The sequence below is a fragment of the Mobula hypostoma genome, chromosome 2 (assembly GCF_963921235.1).
Source record: "Mobula hypostoma chromosome 2, sMobHyp1.1, whole genome shotgun sequence".
In the NCBI taxonomy this organism is placed as follows: domain Eukaryota; kingdom Metazoa; phylum Chordata; class Chondrichthyes; order Myliobatiformes; family Myliobatidae; genus Mobula; species Mobula hypostoma.
The window spans coordinates 163336559-163360249 of NC_086098.1; the positions used below are offsets into that span (position 1 = coordinate 163336559).

Below are 23691 nucleotides of genomic sequence, written 5' to 3' on the forward strand. Positions count from 1 at the left end.
GGGTCCTATGTAGCTGCCAACATTACCTCTTGGCTCTTAAACTCAATCCCACGATTGATGAAGGCCAATACACTGTATACCTTCTTAACCACAGAGTTAACCTGCATAGGAGCTTTGAGTGTCCTGTGGACTCGGACTCCAAGATCCCTCTGAACCTCCACACTGCCAAGAGTCTTACCATTAACACTATATTCTGCCATCATATTTGTCCTACCAAAATGAACTACCTCACACTCACCTGGGTTGAACTCCATCTGCCACTTCTCAGCCCAGTTCTGCATCCTATCAATGTCCCGCTGTAACCTCTGACAGCCCTCCACATTATCCACAACACACCCAAACTTTGTGAATTCAGCAAATTTATTAACCCATCCCTCCACTTCCTCATAAGACCATAAGACAAAGGAGCAGAAGCTAGCCATTCGGCCCATTGAGTCTGTTCTGCCATTTTATCATGAGCTGATCCATTCACCCATTTAGTCGCAGTCCCCCGCCTTCTCACCATAACCTTCGATGCCCTGGCTACTCAGATACCTATCAATCTCTGCCTTAAATACACCCAATGTCTTGGCCTCCACTGCCACCCATGGCAACAAATTCCATAGATTCACCACCCTCTGACTAAAAAAATTTCTTCGCATCTCAGTTCTGAATGGGCACCCTTCAATCCTAAGTCATGCCCTCTTGTACTAGACTCCCCCATCATGGGAAACAACTTTGCCACATCCACTCTGTCCATGCCTTTCAACATTCAAAATGTTTCTATGAGGTCCCCTCTCATTCTTCTAAACTCCAAGGAATACAGTCCAAGAGCGGACAAACGTTCCTCATATGCTAACCCTCTCATTCCCGGAATCATTCTTGTGAATCTTCTCTGTACCCTCTCCAACGACAGCACATCCTTTCTTAAATAAGGAGACCAAAACTGCCCACAGTACTCCAAGTGAGGTCTTACCAGTGCCTTATAGAGCCTCAACATCACATCCCTGCTCCTATACTCTATTCCTCTAGAAATGAATGCCAACATTGCATTCGCCTTCTTCACTACCGACTCAACCTGGAGGTTAACCTTAAAGGTATCCTGCACGAGGACTCCCAAGTCCCGTTGCATCTCAGAACTTTGAATTCTCTCCCAATTTAAATAATAGTCTGCTCGTTTATTTCTTGCCAAAGTGCATAACCATACGCTTTCCAACATTGTATTTCATTTGCCACTTCTTTGCCCATTCTTCCAATCTATCCAAGTCTCTCTGCAGGCTCTCTGTTTCCTCAGCACTACCGGCCCCTCTACCTATCTTTGTATCATCAGCAAGCTTAGCCACAAAGCCATCTATTCCATAATTCAAATCGTTGATATATAATGTAAAAAGAAGCAGCCCCAACACGGAGCCCTATGGAACACCACTGGTAACCGGCAGCCAACCAGAGTAGGATCCCTTTATTCCCACTCTCTGTTTCCTGCCAATCAGCCAACGCCCTATCCACGTATGCAACTTTCCCGTAATTCCATGGGCTCCTATCTTGTTAAGTAGCCTCATGTGTGGCACCTTGTCAAAGGCCTTCTGAAAATCCAAATATACAACACCCACTGCATCTCCCTTGTCTAGCCTACTTGTAATTTCCTCAAAAGATTGTAATAGGTTTGTCAGTCAGGATTTTCCTTTAAGGAAACCATGCTGAGTTCTGCCTATCTTGCCATATGCCTCCAGGTACTCCGTAACCTCATCCTTGACAATCGATTCCAACAACTTCCCAACCACCGATGTCAAGCTAACAGGTCTATAATTTCCTTTTTGTTTCCTTGCCCCCTTCTTAAATAGCGGAGTGACATTTGCAATCTTCCAGTCCTCCGGAACCATGCCAGAATCTATTGACTTTTGAAAGATTATCAATGATGCCTCCACAATCTCCACAGCTACTTCCTTCAGAAGATGAGGGTACATTCCATCTGGTCCTGGAGATTTATCTACCTTTAGACTATTCAGCTTCCTGAGTACTTTCTCTGTCGTAATTGTGACTGTGCACACTTCTCTTCCCTGCCACCCTTGAGGGTCCGGTATACTGCTGATGTCTTCCTCAGTGAAGACTGATGCAAAATACTCATTCAGTTCCTCCACCATCTCCTTATCTCCCTATCTCCCATTACAATTTTCCAGCGTCATTTTCTATCAGTCCTATATCTACTCTCACCTGTCTTTTACACTTTATATACTTGAAAAAGCTTTTAGTATCCTCTTTGATATTATTAGCCAGCTTCCTTTCATAGTTCATCTTTTCCCTCTTAATGACCTTCTTAGTTTCCTTTTGTAAGCTTTCAAAAACTTTCCAATCCTCTGTCTTCCCACTAATTTTTGCTTCCTTGTATGCCCTCTCCTCTGCTTTAACTTTGGCTTTGACTTCTCTTGTCAGCCACGGTTGCATCCTTTTTCCATTTGAAAATTTCTTCTTTTTTGGAATATACCTGTCTTGCACCTTCCTCACTTCTCACATAAACTCCAGCCACTGCTGCTCTGCTGTCTTTCCCGCCAGTGTCTCTTTCCACTCAACTTTGGCCAGTTCCTCTCTCATGCCACTATAATTTCCTTTACTCCACTGAAATACCGACACATTGGATTTCAGCTTCTCTTTTCCAAATTTCACAGTGAACTCAATCATGTTATGATCACTGCCTCCTAAGGGTTCCTTCACCTCAATCTCTCTAATCACCTCCGGTTCATTAACTCTGAACTCTGTCTTCCAGTGACTCTTTGACTCTATGTTCTGAAACTTCACAAGATGAAAAGGGTTTGTTTGTTTTGATGTGCAGCCAGGACACCTGGGAAAGCTCAAGAGTTACAGGCCAGTGCATTGTCATAAATAAGGACACATGGGATATAGTCAGTAGGTATACAAATCAATTCAATACTATCCTCAACTTCCGTACTTACTGTAGCTAATGGAACAGAAGGGATTTTGTAAGGTTTGCAAAAATCTGGAAAATTGTCAATATATCCTTTCATTAAAAATTAACGTGATTTGTTACATATACTGGACATGGAAACATGCAGGGTAATGTGTTGTTTGCATCAAATCAAATCAGCGGGGATGTGCTGGGGACAGCCCATGGCCGTCACGTTTCTGGTGCCAACACATGTCCACAACTCACTAATCCTAACTGGGGGTTAGAATAACCTACGTAGATTATCTCTTTGAGAACTCCCACTTTGGTATTACGTACCAAATGTTTTGAAGCTAATTTTGGAGCTTTACAGACATTAGTTTAAGGATTAGAATCCTGTTTCCTTGAACCTAGCTTATGGGAGACAAGGGGGAAGACTGCAAGGTAGAGATAAGAGGAATTTTTATGCTCATCACTGGAAAATGAAAGATGAAAGAAAGATCAGCTTTATTGTAAAAGTACACCGAAACATCAAAATATTCAGTGAAAGGTGTTTGCGTCAATAACCAACACAGTCTGAGGGGGCAACCTGCAAGTCTCACCATGCTTCTGGCACCACAACAGCATGCCCACAATTTACTAACCTTAACCTATATGTCTTTGAAGTATGGGACGAACTGGAGGACCTGGAGGAAACCCATGCAGTCATGGGGAAGACATACAAACAGCAGCGGGGATGGAATCCCAAATGGTGATAGCTAGTGCTGTAAAGCAATTGCGAAAACCGCTATGCTACTGTGCCTCCCCATCACAAACTTTGCACCATTCAATGGTGATATTCTAGAGTGGTGCAGATCAAGTTCTAGTTTACTGTCATTCAATAGCTTTAAGGTGCTTGGAAGTATGTACAGAGGAGATGTCAGGGTTAAGTTGTTTTTTTTTAAACGCAGAGAGCAGTGAGTGTGTGGAATGGGCTGCCAGCAACGGTGGTGGAGGTGGAAACGATAGGGTCTTTTAAGAGACTCCTGGATAGGTACATGGAGCTTAGAAAAATAGAGGGCTATGGGTAACCCTAGGTAATTTCTAAAGTACGTACATGTTTGACACAGCATTGTGGGCCGAAGGGCCTGTATTGTGCTGTAGGTTTTCTATGTTTCTAACCATGCACATTTATACCTATACACATTAAGCATAAGGTACATTTACAGACAAGTTAAAAAAGTATTCAGTATAATGCCATTGGCACTTCATATGTAATGAGACCTGTGTGGTGGCAGGGAATTCAATAGTTTCACAGCTTGGGGGAAGAAACTGTTTCCCATCCTAACAGTCCTTATGCTATGGTACCTCCTATCTCATGGCAGGGGTCAAAGAGATTGTGAGGTGGGTGGATGGGAGGGAGTGACTGTCCAGATGAAAATTTTTGATGATTCCAGCAGGTTCAGGTGCTGGTGAGGGACAAGGGGGCAAAGGGATAGAACACTGAACACAAAGAAAGTAAGATGGCAGCAGCTTACTGAGCTTGTTTTAACAGTTGCCTTGGTAACAGTAACGGAGCGCATCCTCCTGCTGTGAGGGGGAGTTGTGTTCATCGTATTGCTTGCCTGTGGCATGTTTAGCCTATTCACTGGCGTTGGAGGAGCACTGTCAGAACGGGGCCGGGAAATACCTGCAAAAGGAAACACAGATGTATAAAACACGGCCATTAACTCCCAGATCCAATTCAAGCTGCCCCACCAGTTTAGTACAAATTTGGAAAGGAAATGTTTAGTGCAGGACAGCTTACAGAGAACAGTCAACAGTAACAGCTGACTAAAATGGCTGGCTTCACCCATGCAGCATGAGACAGCTTTTTGTTAAAAATGTTTTCCTTTGAAAGCATGTTATCTAGGTACTGTACAGAGGCATAAATCTCAATTAAGCAACTCCACTGACACCGTGAAGATCTGGACAGGGAAGCAATTCATCATTTGCTGACAGGTTATATGAATTCCAAGACAGAGTTAATTCTACCCTGCTTGGGAGAAAAGCACTTCATTTTCCAAATTAACCCTTCTACACTGAGACTCAAGGGCACCTGCACGTGTCTCCACAATACTCAGGTCTATGCAGAGCTATGATCAGACTAAGCCCCACTCAAGTTAGCTTTAGGTCTCTCCAGAGAGAATCTGAGAGGTACTACTGTATTAGTGTACTGTGAGTGAGAATGGCTTGTTCCACAGCAGAAGTTTATCTGCAGTTCCATAAATAAGCAATAATTAGCAAGTTGGAAGCTTTCTCACAGAGCTTATAAACCACTGGGATCAATGGTTCCTTTATAGGAACTCACTGAACTTCATAAGTATTCATAGCTTCTTGACTACATTAGTTTTTACCAAACACACAGCTGCTAGTTTAATCTTTTTCATAGCTCTAGGAAAACAAAGTATTTCTTCATTCTTTCTAGTTCTTCCTTCAAACTGCTCTCAATGTCTTGTTTGAGCTGATTATTTTGAAATCCACTGTGACAAAGAACATTCAAACTTAAAGAGACAGAATAGAAATGTCTCATGTGAAACAAAATATTAGATTCTTGATGTGAATAGTAAAATCATCATTCATATACATTTCTGCTATGTTTTGGTAGTATTGTTATGCTTCCTAGTCCTCAAGGATGTAACTTGCAACAGTGTTACAGATTAGCTTCTCTTAAAACTTCTACACAAGCACTTGAATTGCCAATGTGTGGAAGGCTATAGACCAAATGCTGGCAAAAAGATTATTATAGATGGATAATTGATGGTTGGCACAGGCTAAAGGATCTGCTTCTGTGCTGTATGGCTGTAAAAACTTAAAATTATAGAGAAGGATTTTTAACTGATCTATCCAGAGAGATCCAAAACTCCTTAGGTCGAGGATACATTTCAGCACAGAATCATGGTAACATCAGGACAAATTGGGTTAAACTGAGAAAATATTACAAAGATTTGCATTATATTTACCCAAGTACAAATGAGAAGTATTCTGATCAAGGTGCTGCAGTCTCGAGAATGACTGAGAACTTTAAGACTGATGTAAAAATATTGGTTAAACATCTGTGGAATGGACCAGGCAAATGGAGTTAAAGCATAGTGAACCAATTCATCATTTGCTGACGGTTAAAATACAAAATAACTGGAATCGAACTGAATAGCAGAAACAACCAGAAGACCAAATCACCTCCTGTTGATATTCTTTCCATATTTATCCTCTCCTTTTGCACACAGTTCTAACTCATCTAACTCTGCTTCCCTTCACTAGCTACTTAGCTTTCACAGTTTATCTCGCTCCAAAGATACAAATAGAGAAGTTAATGAAATTTTGATCTCTGACAATGAGGTAGGATTTAAAGAATAAAAGAGCTCCACACTTCAGCTTTACTAAACCTTGTGCAAGCACAACCTGCAGTGCTTTATTCGTATTGAGTACCACACTTCATATAACCCCATATACAAAGATTTCCAAAAACTTATTGATCCCTGTCACCGTAACTGAACCTGCAAAACACTCTTAGGTAAGATAACTATACATTTGGTGAAGAGACTTCTTCTCATCTCTGTCCTGAATGGCTGATCCCTTACTTTCAGACCATTTTCTAGACATTTCTGTCTGGGGGAGGGAAGCCTTTGTCCATGAATCTATCCTGTTAAGAGGGAGAATGGAAAAATAACAAAGATTTTATTTTAGAGGTGGTCTCCTCCTGATTTGCAAAGATCATGAGAAAATAAAACCATCTCCTGGGCATGTTTCAAACAAAATAAGTTGAAGAATCTATACTCAAAACTCCATATATGATACAGTGGAGGAGACTATTTGGTCCATCAAGTCTATGCTGGTACTTTGAGAGAATTCTCCATATACTTACACTTTCCCAACCTCTAATCCTCTGTTTTTTCAATGTTTCTTTTTCAGTAAGTAACATACATTTCCACCATGTCAGCAAGACAAAGGAAATGGTTATCAACTTCAGGAGAATTTGCACCACTCACACCACCATGTACATCAGTGGTACAGCAGTGGAAACTGAAAAGTTTCAAGCTCCTAGGAGTGTACATCTTGCACAACCTCTCATGGTCCCAGAAAACATCACACACCATCAGGAAATTCACCAACGCCTCTAATTTCAGAGGAGGCTGATGAGAGCTGTACTTTGCACATCTACAGTATTCTACAGATGTGCAGCAGAGAGCATTCTAACAAGCTGCATCATTGCATGGTATGGAAACTGCACTGCAGTAGACAGGAAGCCTTTACAACAGGTAGTCAAAATTGCCCAAAGCATCACTGACACCAGCCTACTCGCCATCAACAACATACATACAAAAAGGTGCCAGAAAAGGGCCGGTAACAACATGAAGGATCCCACCTACCCTGCTCATGGACTGTTTGCCTCATCCCCATCAGGAAGGAGGCTACGTAGCGTCCATGCCAGGAACACCAGGCTCATAAACAGTTACTTTCCCCAAGCAGTAGTAAGGCTGATCAACACCTCCACTCACTAACCCATCCCTCCACACCCCAAACCATCACTACTTTATCATTTCCTGTCAGTGTCACCTTATGTACAGACACTCCTGTGCCCAGCATCACTTTATGGACATACAATTAATATATATATATATATATATATACACACATACATACATACACACACACACACATATATATATACACACACACACACACACATACACACATACATACACATATACATATATATATAAACACACACACACTCACTATCTTATATATCTATTTTTGCTGTGTATTTTTTAAATTGTTACGTTATTTATCCTATTGTGTTTAAACAATTATTTCATTCTCCTTTACACTTGTTTACTAGAAATTGCATTAAACAACCTTGAATCTTGAGCATCTTTAGTCTCAGTGCTTTTTTCATGATATCTATTGCTTGCATGCTGGGTGTTTAGATATTTTTGATGACATCTCAATCTTTGACAACACTCAAATGATAATTATCAACACTTAAGTAGGCTAGGAGAACATTTGCTACTTGTGTTTCATTGCCTGCCTCTAGAAAGGGAGCAGAGAAAGAGAAACGAACAAACCCCCAACCGACAGAACATGCAAGCACTAATATCTTTCTTTCACTTGCACCAACTCTAACTGGGGCAAAGATTTCAGATTTAGCATTCAAATTATGCTGCAGGTGGCACCAGCTTCTACCTGGTTCTTAGTCAGCAAACTATTGAGCTGTGAAATAAGAATAATCAATATCAGAGCACAGTAATTGATATTCATTTAAACAAAAGGAAAATCAAATTAGCAAAAAGGTTGAAACAAAAAAAATCATTTCCTCTATTGACAACTTTATTGAAACATCTTAAAGATGCAGTATTCTTATAGATTTGCCCAGAAAGCTATTCAAATACTTCCTGTCAGCCCTTAGTTGATATTAGATAAAAGGGAAGACCAATTGGAAAGCTGGAGATAAAAGTGCACTGGGCTGATTACGTAGACTGATAATTGCTATTCGCAAATTACAATTCTGAACACGTGAGGCCCACAAACTGCAAATTTCGACTTCCCATCTCAAGCTTTAAAAAAATGCATCGTACCAGTCATGATATGGTTTTATGTTTTCACTATTTCACACGCTATACCCACCTACCTTCATTCACCCCACTTGTAGCCTAGAAGTGTGTTCATGTAATGTGCTGTGGGAAAGAGGGAACGAGTAGATGAGGTTTTCACAAAGCTTTGGATAATCCTCAAAAGGTTATTGTAGAAAATAAAAGTTTACAACGTATTGTCATGGATGGAAGACTGGAACGCCACAGAAACTGAAGAAATGGGTCTTTTCCTCAAATGAATGGTGTGGAGCTGTGTCGCAACCATTTATAATTTATGTAAATGATTTGGGTGAAGGTATGGTTACTAATTTTTCAGATGCCACAAATACATAAAAGAAAATAAGTTGTAAAAAAATGTGAATAGATTAGGTGTGTGGTAAAGGTCTGGCCAATGTGGGAGAAAGAAGTATGACCATAAGACCAAGATATAGGAGCAAAATTAGGCCATTTGGCCCATCGAGTCTGCTCCACCATTTCATCATGGCTGATCTATTATTCCTCTCAGCCCCAATCTCCTGCCTTTTCCCCATATCCCTTTATGCCTTGACCAATCAAGAATTTATCAACCTCTGCCTTAAATATTTGTAAAGACCTCAGATGCATGCAGCAACAAATTCCACAGATCCTCCACTCTCCGGCTAAAGAAATTTTTCCTCATCTCCATACTAAAAGGACATCCCTCTACTCTGAGGACGTGTCCTCTGGTCCTAGACTTTCCCACCATAGGAAACATCCCCTCCACATCCACTTTATCAATTCCTTTCACCATTTGATAGGTTTCAATGAGGTCAGCCCTCATTCTTCTGAATTCTAGTGAACACAGGTCCAGAACCATTAAATGCTCTTCATATGACACACCATACAATCCTGGAATCATTTTCATGAACTTCCTTTGAACCCTATCCAGTTTTAGCACATTGTTTCTAAGATAAGTGGCACAAAACTGCTCACAATACTCCAAGTGAGGCCTCATCAGTGCTTTATAAAGTCTCAACATTACGTCTTGCTTTTATAAATAGTCCTCTTGAAAGGAATGCTAACATTGTGTTTTCCTTCCTCACCATAGACTCAACGTGCAAATTAACCTCCAAGAAATCCTGCACGAGGACTCCCAACTCGCTTTGCGCCTCAGGTTTTTGAATTTTCTCTCCATTTAGAAAATACCACTCTTTCATTTCTTCTTCTAAAGTGCATGACCATACACTTCCTGACACTGTATTTCATCTGCCTTTTTTTTTGCCCATTTTCTAATCTGTAGCCTCTCTACTTCCTCACAACTACTTGCCCCTTCACCTATCTTCACATGATCTGCAAACTTTGCAACAAAGCGATCAATTTCATCACCCAAGTCATTGACATATAATGTACAAAGAAGCAGTTCCAACACAGACCACTGTGGAACACCACTAGTCACCAGCTGGCAACCAGGAAGGGCTCCCTTTATTCCCACTCTTTGCCTCCTGTCAATTAGCCAATGCTCTATCCATGCTAATGTCCTGTAATACCGCGGGCTCGTAGCTTGTAAGCAGACTATGTGTGGCACCTTGTCAAAGGCCTTCTGAAAATCCAAGTACACAACATCAACTGATTCTCCTTTGTCTATCCTGCTTGTTATTTTTTCAAAGAATTCCAACAGATTTGTCATGCAAGATTTTCCCTTGAGGAAACTATGCTGATTACAGCCTATTTTATCATGAGTATGCTGAGACCTCATCGTTACTATTGGACTCCAACATCTTCCCAACCTCTGAGATCAGACCAACAGGCCTATAATTTCCTTTAACCAACACACATCAAAGTTGCTGGTGAACGCAGTAGGCCAGGCAGCATCTCTAGGAAGAGGTACGGTCGACGTTTCAAATCCTCTTACTAGCTCTTCTTTCATTTAGTCCTGACAAAGGGTCTTGGCCCAAAATGTCGACTGTACCTCTTCCTAAAGATGCTGCCTGGCCTACTGCGTTTACAAGCAACTTTGATGTGTGTTGCTTGAATCTCCAGCATCTACAGATTTTCTCGTGCTTGCGGCTATAATTTCCTTTCTTTTGTCTGTCTCCCTTCTTGAAGAGTGAAGTGACACTTGCAATTTACCAGTCTTCCAGAATCATTTCAGAATCTAGTAATTCTTGAAAGATCATTACTAATGTCCCCACAATCTCTTCAGTCACCTCTTTCAGAACCATGGGGTGTACACCATCTGGACTTGATGATTGCTCTACCTTCAGACCTTTCAGTCTCCCAAGAACTTTCCCCCTTGTAATGGCAACTTCACACACTTCTGACCTCTGACACTCTCAAACTTCCACCATACTCCTAGTGTCTTCCACAGTAAAGACTGATGCAAAATACTGATTCAGTTCGTCTGTCATTTCCTTGTCCCCACATTATTAACTCTCAAGTAATGTTTTCCAGTGGTCTGATTTCCACTCTTGCCTCTCTTTTACACTTTATGTATCCAAAAAAACATATGGTATCCTCTTTAATATTAGTTAGCTTACTTTCAATGTTCCATCTTGACATTCTTAATGACTTTTTTAGTTGCTTTCTGTTGGTTTTTAGAAGCTTCCTAATCCTCTCACTTCCCATTAATTTTTGCTCTATTCTATGCCCTCTCTTTGGCTTTTATGTTGGCTTCGACTTCTCTTGTTAGCCACAGTTATGTCATCTTGCTTTTAGAATACTTCTTCCTCTTCGGGACGTACATGTCCTGTGCCTTCTGATTTCCTTCCAGAACTTAAGCCATTGTTGCTCTGCCGTCATCCCTGTCAGCTGTTCTTTTCCAATCAATTTTGGCCAACTCCTCTCTCATGCCTCCATAATTCCCTTTACTGCACTGTAACACTGATACATCTGACTTCAGCTTTTCCTTCTCAATTGTCAGGGTGAACTCAATCATATTATGATCACTCCCCCAAGGCTTCTTTTACCTTAAGCTCTTTAATCAAAATAAAAAGCATTTGAGCCAAGAAGTGAAATGCTGCAGCATGCTGCTACTGTAGGGAAGCTGAAAGAACATCAGGTGTATTGCTCAGGGAATTGAATACAACAGTGGGAGATTATACTCCAGATACAAGGTCATTGCTGCGAACAGATCTGTCATACTGTCTTTGGATTTACGGCTGTTTACTTGCCAAATGTTCGGAATGGAAAGTTTGCCTTATGAGAAATATTTGGATAGGCTAAGCTGGAATCTGTTACAGATGAGATAGGCAAGAGAAAACTGAATGAAACATGTGATCCTGAGTGGTATTAACAGGATGAATCTGAATGCTTCATCCTGGGAGAATCTAAATCAGGGAATCATTGTTTAAACATATCAAGCCAGCCACTTCAGACAGATGAGGTGACATTTCCCTCTCAGAAGGTGTTTAGAATAGTTTTCCTCAAAATGTAGTAGAAGTAAGGACTTTGAATATTTTAAAAGCTGAGGTAGATAGATATTTGATAAACAAGGAAGTGAGAGGTTACAATGAGCCGACAGGAATGCAAAATCTCGGTTACACTCAGTTCAGCCATGTTCTTATCAAATGTCAGAGACGATTTCAGAGACCAAATAGCCATTTCATGTAAGAGTCATGTGTTCGTTATTAACCTGCAGGAGGTAGACCATTAGACCAAAAGATATAGGAACAAAATTAGGCCACTCGGCCCATCGAGTTTGCTCCACCATTTCATCAACCTCTGCCTTAAATATACAGAAAGACTTGTCCTCCACAGCTGCCTGTGGGAAAGAATTCCACAGATACACCACTCTCTGGGTAAAGAAATTCCTCCTCATTTCCCTTCTAAAAGGACGGATTTATACTGTGTCCTCAGGTCTTAGACTCTTCCACCATAGGCAGCATCTATGCATCTATCCAGATTCACTCTATCAAAGCCTTTCACCATTCCAGAGCTTTCAGTGAGGTCACCCCTCATTCAACTGAATTCTAGTGAATACAGACACAGAGCCATCAAATGCTCTTCATATGACAAGCTGTTCAATCCTGGAAACATTTTTGTGAACCTCCTTTGAATCCTCTCCAGTTTCAGCACATCCTTTCTAAGATAAAGGGCCAAACCTGCTCATAATACTCCAAGTGAGGCCTCATTAGTGTTTTATAAAGTTTCAGTATTACATCCATGCTTTTATATTCTAGCCTTCTTGAAATGAATACTAACATTGCACTTGCCTTCCTCACCATAGACTCAACCTGCAAATTAACCTTTAGGGAATCCTACACAAGGACCCCAAGTCCCTTTGCACCTCAGTTTTTTATAATTTCTTTCCATTTAGAAAGTAGTCAACCCTTTTGTTTTTTCTACCAAAGTGCATGACCATACACTTCCCGACACAGTACTCCATCTACCATTTCTTTGCCCATTCTCCAAATCTGTCTGTCCTGTAGTTTCTCTACTTCCTCAAAACTACTTGTCCCTCCACCTATCTTCATATCGTCTGCAAACTTAGCATCAAAGCCATTAATTTCATCATTCAAATTATTGACATATAACGTAAAAAAATTGGCCCCAACACAGACTCGTGTGGAACACCACTAGTCACCGGCAGTCAGTCGGTTATTCCCACTCTTTGCCTCCTGCCTATGAGCCACTGCTTTATCCATGCTAGAATCTTTCCTGTAATACCATGGGCTCATAGCTTGATAAGCAGCCTCATGTGTGGCTCCTTCTGAAAATCTAAGTACATAACATTAACCGATTTTCCTTTTGTCTATTCTGCCTGTTATTTCTCAAAGAATTCCAACAGATTTGTCAGGCAAGATTCTCACTTGAGGAAACCATACTGACGACAGCCTATTTTATCACGTACCTCCAAGTACCCTGAGACCTCATCCTTAACAATTGACTCCAACATCTTCCCAACCACTTCAGACTAACTGGCCTATAATTACCTTTCTTCCACCTCCCTCCCTTCTTGAAGAGTGGAGTGATATTTGTAATTTTCTAGTCTTACAGAATCATTCCAGAGTCTTGTGATTCTTGAAAGATCATCACTAATGCCTCCACAATCTCTTCAGCCACCTCCTTCAAAGTTCTGGGGTGTATACCATCTAGTCCAGGTGATTTATCCTTCTTCAGACCTTTCAGTTTCCCAAGAACCTTCTCTCAAGTAATGATAACTTGACACACTTCGTGACCCAACACCTGGAACTTCCAACACATTGCTAATGTCTTCCACAGTGAAGACTGATGCAAAATACTTCCAACCTACCTTCCTACCCACATCCATGACCCTTCACAGGCTCCAGATCTTTTTAATGATTTCAAGTTCCCTGGCCCCCATCATCTTATTTTTACTACGGATGTCCAGTCCCTAAACACCTCCATCCCCCACCAAGGAGGCCTCTAAACCTACACTGGTGACTGTCCCACACTTGTCCTACGCTATATCGACAATTGCATTGGTGCTACTTCCTGCACCCATATTGAACTTGCTGTCTTCATCCACTTTGCCTCCAACTTCCACCCTGTCCTCAAATTTACCTGGTCCATTTCTGACAAACCCTCCCCTCTAATGATCTCTCTGTCTTCTTCTTTGGAGACAGCTTATCTACTGATGTATATTACAAACTCACAGACTCCCACAGCTACCTGGCCTATACCTCCACCCACCCTGTTGCTTGTAAAAACACCATCCTCTTCCCTCAGTTCCTTAGTCTCCACCACATCTGCTTTCAGGATAAGGCTTTTCATTCCATAATGAAGGAGATGTTCTCCTTCTTCAAAGAAAGGGGGTTCCCTTCCTCCACCATCAGCACTGCCCTGATCTGCATCTCTTCCATTTTACGCACAGACTCTCACTCCATTCTCCCACCACCCTACCAGAGATAGAGTTCCTTTTGTCCTCGCCTACCACCCCAACAGCCTCCGCATCCAGCACATAATTCTCCATAACTTCCGCCATCTCCAATGGAAACCCACCACCAAGCACAACTTTCCCTCCTCCCACTTTCTGCTTTCTGCAGGGATCGCTCCCTACGTGACTCCCTTGTCCATTTGTCCCTCCCCACTAATTTCCCTCCAGGCACTTATCCTTGCAAGTTGAACAAGGGCTGCATCTGCCCCTACACCTCCTCCCTCACTACCATTCAGAGACCCAAACAGTCCTTCCAGGTGAGCCAACACATCATTGAGAGCCTGTTGGGGTCATATACAGTGTCCAGTGCTCCCAATGTGGCCTCCTGTATATCGGTGAGACCCGACGTAGACTAGGAGACCATTTTGCTAAGCACCTATGCTCTGTCCACCAGAAAAAGCAGGATCTCCCAGTGGCCACCTATTTTAATTCCATTTCCCATTCTAAAATGTCAATCCATGGCCTCCTCTACTGTTGCAATGAGGCCACAATCAGGTTGGAAGAACAACAACTTATATTCCAACCTGATGACATGAACATCGCTTTCTTGAACTTCCGGTAATGCTCCCACCCTACTTCACCATTCCCCATTTCATTTTCCCTCTCTCACCTTATTTCCTTGCCCGCCCATTACCTCCCTCTGGTGCTTCTCCCCCCTTTTCTTTCTTCCACAGCTTTCTATCTTCACCTGTCAGATTACCCCTTCCCCGGACCTGTATCTCTTTCACCAATCAACTTCCCAGCTCTTTACTTCATATCTCCCCCTTCAGGTTTCACCTATCACCTTGTGTTTTTCTCTTTCCCCACCCTTTTAAATCTACTCCTCTGCCTTTTTTTCTCCAGTCCTGCTGAGTTCCTCCAGTATTTTGTGGGTGATGCAAAATACTTATTCAGATAGTCCGCCATTTCATTGTCTTCCATTACGACCTCTCCAGCATTGTTTTCCAGTGGTCCGATATCCACTCTTGCCTCTTAGTTACCCTTTATCTATCTAAAGAAACTTTTGGTATCCTTTTTAATATCATTGTCTAGCCTACTTTTGTATTCAATCTTTACCTTCTTAATGACTTTTTCAGTTGCCTTCCACTGGTTTTTAGAAGCTTCCCACTCCTCTCACTTCCCACTAAGTTTTGCTCTTTTCTATGCCCTCTCTTTGGCTTTCATGTTGGCTTTGACTTCTCTTGTTAGCCACAGTTGTGTCATCTTTTCTTGAGAATACTACTTCCTCTTTGGGATGTATATATCCTGTGCCTTCTGAATTGCTTCCAGAAATTCCAGCCATTGCTGCTCTGCCATCATCCCTGCCAGTGTTCTTTTCCAATCAATCCTGGCCAACTCCTCTTTTATGCCTCTGTAATTTCCTTTGCTCCACTGTAATGGTGATACATCTGACTTTAGCTTCTCCTTCTCAAATTTCAAGGCAAATTCAATCACTTTGCCCAAAGGGTTCTTTTACCTTAAACTCTCTAATTAATTCTGATTCATTGCATAACAACCAATCCAGAATAGTTGATCCTCTAATAGGCTCAACCACGAACTGCTCTAAAAAGTCATATCTTCGGCTCTAGAAATTCCCTCTCCAGGAATCCAGCACCAACCTGATTTTCCCAATCTACCTGCATATTGAAATCCCCCATGACTATTGGAACATTGCCCTTTTATCATACATTCTCTGTCTCCCATTGTAATTTGTAGGCCACATCCTTACTACTGTTTGGGGGTCTGTATATAATTCCCATCAGGGTATAGCAACACCTCTTTCTAATTATTTGATTTTTTTTTACCAACAGAGGAATGCCACCCCCCTGCCTTCCTGCCTATCCTTTTGATACAATGTGTATCATTGGACATTAAGCTCCTAGCTATAATCCATGATTCAGTGATGCCTACAACATCAGAGCTGCCAATCTGCAATAGTACTGCAAGTTTAACTCCCCTTAATCTGTATACTGCGTGCATTCAGATATAACATCTTTAGTCCTGTATTCACCCTTTTCAATTTTGTCCACCTGTTATGTGCAACTCATCCTGTTGACTGCAATTTTGCCCTACCAATAGCCTCTCACCACACATTGTAAACCAGTTACCTCATTTTCAGCACTATTATCTGCCTTTCCTATAATACTTCTTGCATTGAAGTATAGACAGCTCAGGACACTAGTTGCACCATGCTCTCAATTTTGATTCCTGATTTTGTTTGAGGTCTTACCAACATCTGCCTCCACAAACTCTCTACTATCTGTTTTGTCACTCTGGTTCCCATCCCCCCACAACACTAATTTAAACCCCACCACGCAGCATTAACAAATCTTCCTGCTAAGATTTTAGTCCCCCTCCAGATCAGGTGCAAACTGTGCCTTTGGTACTGGTCCCACCTTCCCTAGAAGAGAGCCCAATGATCCTAAAATCTTATGCCATCCCTCCTGCACCAACTCCTTAGCCAAAAATTAAACTGCATCATTCTATAGTATAACTGTACAGTTCAAGCTTCACTAGCACGTGGCACAGGTAGCAATCCTGAGATCACAACCCTAGAGGTCCTGCCCTTCAACTTCGTACCCAACTCCATGAACTCTCTATGGGGGGGGGGGGCGGCGGCGGCGCCAGGGACGAGAGAGAGAGAGATAGACATAGACATAGACATAGAGATAGAGATAGAGATAGAGATAGAGATAGACATAGAGATAGACATAGACATAGACATAGACATAGACATAGACATAGAGAAAGAGATAGAGATAGAGACTGACTGACTAATCAATCCAATATCCTGACTGGTCCCTGGTCAAAGCTCTATTATGTTACTGCAATCCGCTCCTGCCTTTTATCCTTGATCAGCAGACCTGATTGAAGTCCCCTCCTCTCCAAACTTCCAATGTCCGGATTGGTTACTGGTCAAAACTCTATTACTTGTTGGAGTTTAGAAGAATGAGCAGGGGTCTCATTGAAGCCTATCAAATATTGAAAGGCCTAGACAGAATGAATGTGAAGAGGATGCTTCCAATAGTGTCTGAGTCTAGGACCAGAGGGCACAGCCTCAAAGTACAGGGATGTCCATTTAGAACAGAGATGAAGAGGAATTTATTGAGCCAGTGGGTAGTGAATCTGTGGAATTTATTGCTACAGATGGCTGTGGAGACCAAGTCAATGGTTATGGGGAAAAGGTAGGAGAGTGGGGTTGAGGGGGGTAATAAATCAGCCATGATGAAATAGCAGAGCAGGTTCAATGGGCCGAGTGGCTTGTGTCTTATAGTCCCAACTGGGAAATAAAATGGAATCCTCTGGCTAGACTAAATAATGCATCGCATGAAGAATCAGGTAATGTAAGTACTTTGCATTCAGTTAGGAAATGGAAATAAAATTAAAGATTTTCAATGTGGAAAACTATGCTATAATAGAGTGCACCTGAAGTTTCGTAATATTTAAAAGTAACTGAGTAGCTTTCACCCTTAAATATAAATACAGATTACAAATAGAGAAATGGACAAAAACGGAGATACATTTCAAAGTTCTATTCTTGCACTATTGAGTTGGGGTTATTGCTCGTAAAACATTATACTCGACACTGGGGAGTTGGTGCATGATATTTACCGCACAAGGAACAGCAAGGGTCCACAGTGATTCAGAACTCGAAATACTTGCAGACAAGGAAAGATCTCCACATAACTGATAATGACAATTTAAGGGATCCACATATGGTAACAACTAGGATGCAATTTCTGCTTTACATAAATTATTTTACTCTATTTTACCTGCCAAATAGTTCAATGAATTAAACAATTTCAGAAATGGAATAAACTCTTCTTGGACTTCCACGCCAGGTACAGGTATCAATTATAACTGAGACGTATTGATGACAAACTCGGCCATCTTCATGAAGATACCTGTACCCGGCTAGAAGCCCGAGTAGAATTTATTCATCATATATGCCAGGAAAGCACTAGATCCTTTTTCAATTTCAGAATTGTAAATTAAAATGGTTATTAGAATTGTTATTAAAACAGAATACTGCAGCTTTAAACATAAATCAGATTGCCAGGAGAAAAGGAGTGCATTGGTAACCCTTATTCCAGTTCAAATGTTACTGATCAAAGGTGGAATCTGCCAAATGCTCAACACTTTATACCATAAGGGGGCAACCTTTCCCGAATGATATTGATCCTTGCAATGCCTACGGAACAAGAAAAAGCAAGGCGCTGTTTAAAAATATACAACTTGTTTTCAGTGAATGAGGTTCACAGAAAAGGTTTCTTAAACTTAAATTTGGCTTAAGCGAGCATATTTCATCACTTTCCCACAGCAACTTACCATTGTAAATCATCGATTCAGTTCATGAAGTATGAACAAGTGGCAAAAATGCCAAATATAGTGACAACTATAAAATCCAAACCACATCTTTGAATGATCAAAAAATTCAGAAATCTGCTGAAGCTCTTAAAGTACAGAAGCTAGAAAGAGAAGTTAACCGTAAGAAAGCACACCACCAGATACAATTTCAAACTTGCCATTGCTGGACACAACCATAAACTTTTGTTTTGTATTCAGGACTAAGTATGTACAACAAATCTAGACTGGAGGTAATGGAAGACTAAATTTGGAATGAACATTGGATGTGAATCGATTTTGATTTGACACAGATGCAATATAAAGCAACAGGTTACCTAATAGTTGCAGTATTATGATGGACAAGATGGTAGAGTGGAGAGTCTGAACATTCACCATGACCTGAATGCTCTGCAATGGGTAACAGTACAATGTATGGCAGGATGTATTGCATTTTCTATCCAATTCCCAGAAGTTATTTGTTGAATTAAATTGATTATTTTCTCAGCTCTGATACACCTTTCTAACAGTCAATTGCTTAATTCAATAATTATCCTTACTGATATTTCTAACTGTACCCAAACTTTGCCAAGTTTTATTTCCAAGTTCTTTCTCTTCATCTTTGGATTCATTTTCACCCTTTAAGTAGGCAGGTTTGTGATCAGTATTTCAAACCAGGCACCACTGAAGCAAAGTTAGTAAAACTACAGCATAGAGAGAGCACTACAGCACTGAAACAAGCCTTTTGGTTGATCTAGCCTGTACTGACCTGGCCTTCTGCTCACTCCCATCTACCTGCATCCAGACCATAACCCTCCACATCCCTCTCACCCTTGTACCTATCCAAACTTCTCAATGTTACTATTCAGTTCTACTGGCAGCTCGTTGCATACTCACACCACCGTGAGTGAAGTGGATCCCTCTCAGACTCTCCTTAAATATTTCACCTCTCACCCTTAACCAATGACCTTTAGTTCTAGTCTCAACCAATCTCAGGGGAAAAAGCTTATTTGCATTTATCCATTCTATATACCTTATAATTCTGTATACTTTGAAAATATCTCCCCTCATTCTCCTGCACTTCAGGGAATTAAATTCTAACCTATTCAATCTATAACTCAGGTCCTCAAATCCCAGCAACATCCTTGTAAATTTTCTCTGCACTCTTTCAAGCTTATTAGTATCTTTTCTGTAGGTAGGTGAACAGAACTGCACACAATACTCCAATTTTATTCAATTTCAACATAATATCCAACTCCTGTACTCAGTACATTGATTTATGAAGGCCAATGCGCTTTTGCTGCTTTCAGGGAATTATGGATCTGTATTCCCAGGTCCCTTTGTTCTATGGCACACCGGTCACTATGCACGTCTTACCCTAGTTTGTTCACCCAAAGCATAACACCTCAGATTTGTCTGCATTAAATTCTATCTGCGACTTTTTAGCCCATTTTTCCAGGTCAGCAGGCAGCTGTACAGCCTCAAGTGTGTTTGACAGATTGACAGCTTTTTCGAAAGGATAGGAATGAAAAGATATGCGGGTGATTACAGTGTCATGACACTGTTTCTGTGCATGATGACTTCCATGCTTTGTGTCAACTAAGAAGCCAAACACAGTTTCACCAGTCAAGGACAGATTCTATCCCACTGTTATTTGTTTATTGAGATACAGCATTGAGCTGCGTCATCCAGCACCTCCCAGATTAACCCTAGTCTAATTATGGGACAACTTACAATGACCAATTAACCTACCAACCAGTACATCTTTGGAATGTGGGAGGAAACCGGAGCACCCAGAGGAAACCCACAAGGTCATGGGGAGAATGTACAGACTCCTTACAAACAGCAGTGGGAATTGCACCTGGGTCACTGGAACTGTAAAGTGTTCTGCTAACCACTACGCTACTGTACCTAAGATTGATGAACAGTTCCTTAGTATGATAAGACCATAAGATCATAAGGTATAGGAGCAGAATTAAGCCATTAGAGCAATCAAGGCTGCACAACCATTTCATCATGACTGATCTATTTTCCCCCTCAGCACCAATCTCTTGCCTTCTCATCTCCGTTCCTGAAGAACACCCCTCTATTCTGAGGCTGCATCCTCTGGTCGTAGACTTCCCCACCATAGGAAATCCTCTCCACATCCACTCTATCAAGGCCTTTCAGCATTTGATAGGTTTCAATGAGGTCACCCCTCATTCTTCTGAATTCCACTGAGTAGAGGTCCAGAGCCATCAGACGCATCTCATATGACAAGCCTTTCAATCTCCAGAATCATTTTCATGAACTTCTTTTGAACTCTCTCCAATATCAGAACATCCTTTCTTAGATGTGGCCCAAAACTGCTCATAAATACTCCAAGTGAAGCCTCACTAGTGCGTCAGAAAGCCTCACTACATTCTTGCTTTTATATTCTAGTCTTCTTGAATGGCTCAGGGGCAGGAATGGTTACTTCGAGTGTCAGGCTTTCGATGTTTCAGAAAGGACAGGGAGGGAGGTAAAAGAGGTGGGGGCGTGGCACTGTTGATCAGAGATAGTACAGAAAAGGAGGAAGTCATGGAGGAATTGTCTACAGAGTCTCTGTGGGTGGAAGTTAGGAACAGGAAGGGGTCATAACTCTACTGGGTGCTTCTTTATAGACCACCCAATAGCAACAGGGACTCAAGGAGCAGAGAGGGAGACAGATTTTGGAAAGGTGGAATAATAACAGGGTTGTCATGGTGGGTGATTTTAATTTCCTAAATATTGATTGGCACCTCCCTACAGCAAGGGGTTTAGATGGGGTGGAGTTTGTTAGGTGTGTTCAGGAAGGTTTCTTGACACCGTACATATATAAGCCTACAAGAGGAGAAGCTGTACTTGATCTGGTATTGGGAAATGAACTTGGTCAGGTGTCAGATCTCTCAGTGGGAGAGCATTTTGGAGATAGTGATCACAATTCTATCTCTTTCACCATAGCATTGGAGAGGGATAGGAACAGACAAGTTAGGAAAGTGTTTAATTAGAGTAAGGGGAAATATGAGGCTATCAGGCAGGAACTTGGAAGTATAAATTGAAAACAGATGTTCTCAGGTTACTGTACGGAAGAAATGTGGCAAATGTTCAGGGGATATCTGCGTAGAGTTCTGCATAGGTACATTCCAATGAGACAGAGAAAGGATGGTAAGGTACAGGAACCATGGTATACGAAGGCTGTTGTAAATCTAGTCAAGAAGAAAAGAGCTTACGAAAGGTCCAAAAAGCTAGGTGATGATAGAGATCTAGAAGATTATAAGGCAAACAGGAAGGAGGTTAAGAATGAAATTGGAAGAGCCAGAAGGGACCATGAGAAGGCCTTGATGGACAGGATTAAGGAAACCCCAAGGCATTCTACAAGTATGTGAAGAGCAAGAGGATAAGATGTGAGAGAATAGGACCAATTAAGTGTGACAGTGGAAAAGTGTGTATGGAACTGGAGGAGATAGCAGAGGTACTAAATAAATACTCTGCTTCAGTATTCACTACGAAAAAGGATCTTGGCGATTGTAAGGATGACTTAGAGCAGACTGAAAAGCTTGAGCATATAGATATTAAGGAAGAGAATGTGCTGGAGCTTTTGGAAAGCATTAAGTTGGATAAGTCACTGGGACCGGACAAGATGTACCCCAGGTTGCTGTGGGAGGTGAGGGAGGAGATTGCTGAGCATCTGGCAATGATCTTTGCATCATCAATGGGGATGGGAGAGGTTCCGGAGGATCGCGGATGTTGTTCCCTTATTCGAGAAAGGGAGTACAGATAGCCCAGGAAATTATAGACCAGTGAGTCTTACCTCAGTGGTTGGTAAATTGATGGAGATGATCCTGAGAGGCAGGATTTATGAAAATTTGGAGAGACATAATAGGATTATGAATAGTCAGCTCAATATGTCAAAGGCAGGTCAAGCCTTAAGAGCCTGATTAAATTTTCTGAGGATGTGACTAAACACATTGATGAAGGAAGAGCAGTAGATGTAGTGGATATGGATTTCAGCAAGGCATTTGATAAGGTACCCCATGCAAGGCTTATTGAGAAAGTAAAGAGACATGGGATCCGAGGGGACATTGCTTTGTGGATCCAGAACTGGCTTGCCCACAGAAGGCAAAGAGTGGTTGTAGACGGGTCATATTCTACATGGAGGTCAGTGACCAGTGGGGTGCCTCAGGGATCTGTTCTGGGACCCTTACTCTTCGTGATTTTTATAAATGACCTGGATGAGGAAGTGGAGGGATGGGTTAGTAAATTTGCTGATGACACAAAGGTCGGGGGTGTTACAGCCGGACATTGATGGGTTGCAAAACTGGGCTGAGAAGTGGCAGATGGAGTTCAACCCAGATAAGTGTGAGGTGGTTCATTTTGGTAGTTCAAATATGATGGCAGAATATAGCATTAATGGTAAGACTCTTGGCAGTGTGGAGGATCAGAGGGATCTTGGGGTCTGAGTCCATAAGACACTCAAAGCTGCTACGCAGGTTGACTCTGTGATTAAGAAGGCATACGGTGCATTGGCCTTCATCAATTGTGGGATTGAGTTTAGGAGCCAAGAGGTAATGTTGCAGCTATATAGGACCTTTGTCAGACCCCACTTGGAGTACTGTGCTCAGTTCCGGTCGCCTCACTGCAGGAAGGATGTAGAAACCATAGAAAGGGTGCAGAGGAGATTTACAAGGATGTTGCTGTATTGGGAAGCATACCTTATGAGAATAGGTTGAGTGAACTTGGCCTTTTCTCCTTGGAGCAACGGAGGAGGAGAGGTGACCTGATAGAGGTGTATAAAATGATGGGAGACATTGATCGTGTGGATAGTCAGAGGCTTTTTCCCAGGACTGAAATGGCTCGCACGAGAGGGCACAGTTTTAAGGTGCTTGGAAGCAGGTACAGAGGAGATGTTGGGGCAAGTTTGTTTCTTACACAGAGAGTGGTGAGTGCGTGGAATGGGCTTCCGGCGACGGTGGTGGAGGTGGTTTCGATAGGGTACTTTAAGAGACTCCTGGAGCTTAGAAAAA

General features: G+C 41.7%; 1 protein-coding gene across 9 annotated transcripts in view; it reads right to left on the reverse strand.

Annotated features, from left to right (window-relative positions):
- ralgapb (Ral GTPase activating protein non-catalytic subunit beta) overlaps nucleotides 1-23691 on the reverse strand; it is a 200479-nt gene that overhangs the window by 121853 nt on the left and 54935 nt on the right. For 6 of the 9 annotated variants that reach the window (XM_063040976.1, XM_063040975.1, XM_063040971.1 and 3 more), the window contains 2 exons: nucleotides 18471-18515; nucleotides 4396-4547 (listed from right to left, as the gene is read on the reverse strand). In XM_063040976.1, the coding sequence (XP_062897046.1) occupies nucleotides 4396-4547; nucleotides 18471-18515 (197 nt within the window). The remainder of the gene's footprint in view (nucleotides 1-4395; nucleotides 4548-18470; nucleotides 18516-23691) is intronic. The other 3 variants (XM_063040979.1, XM_063040978.1, XM_063040977.1) reach the window with 1 other exon arrangement.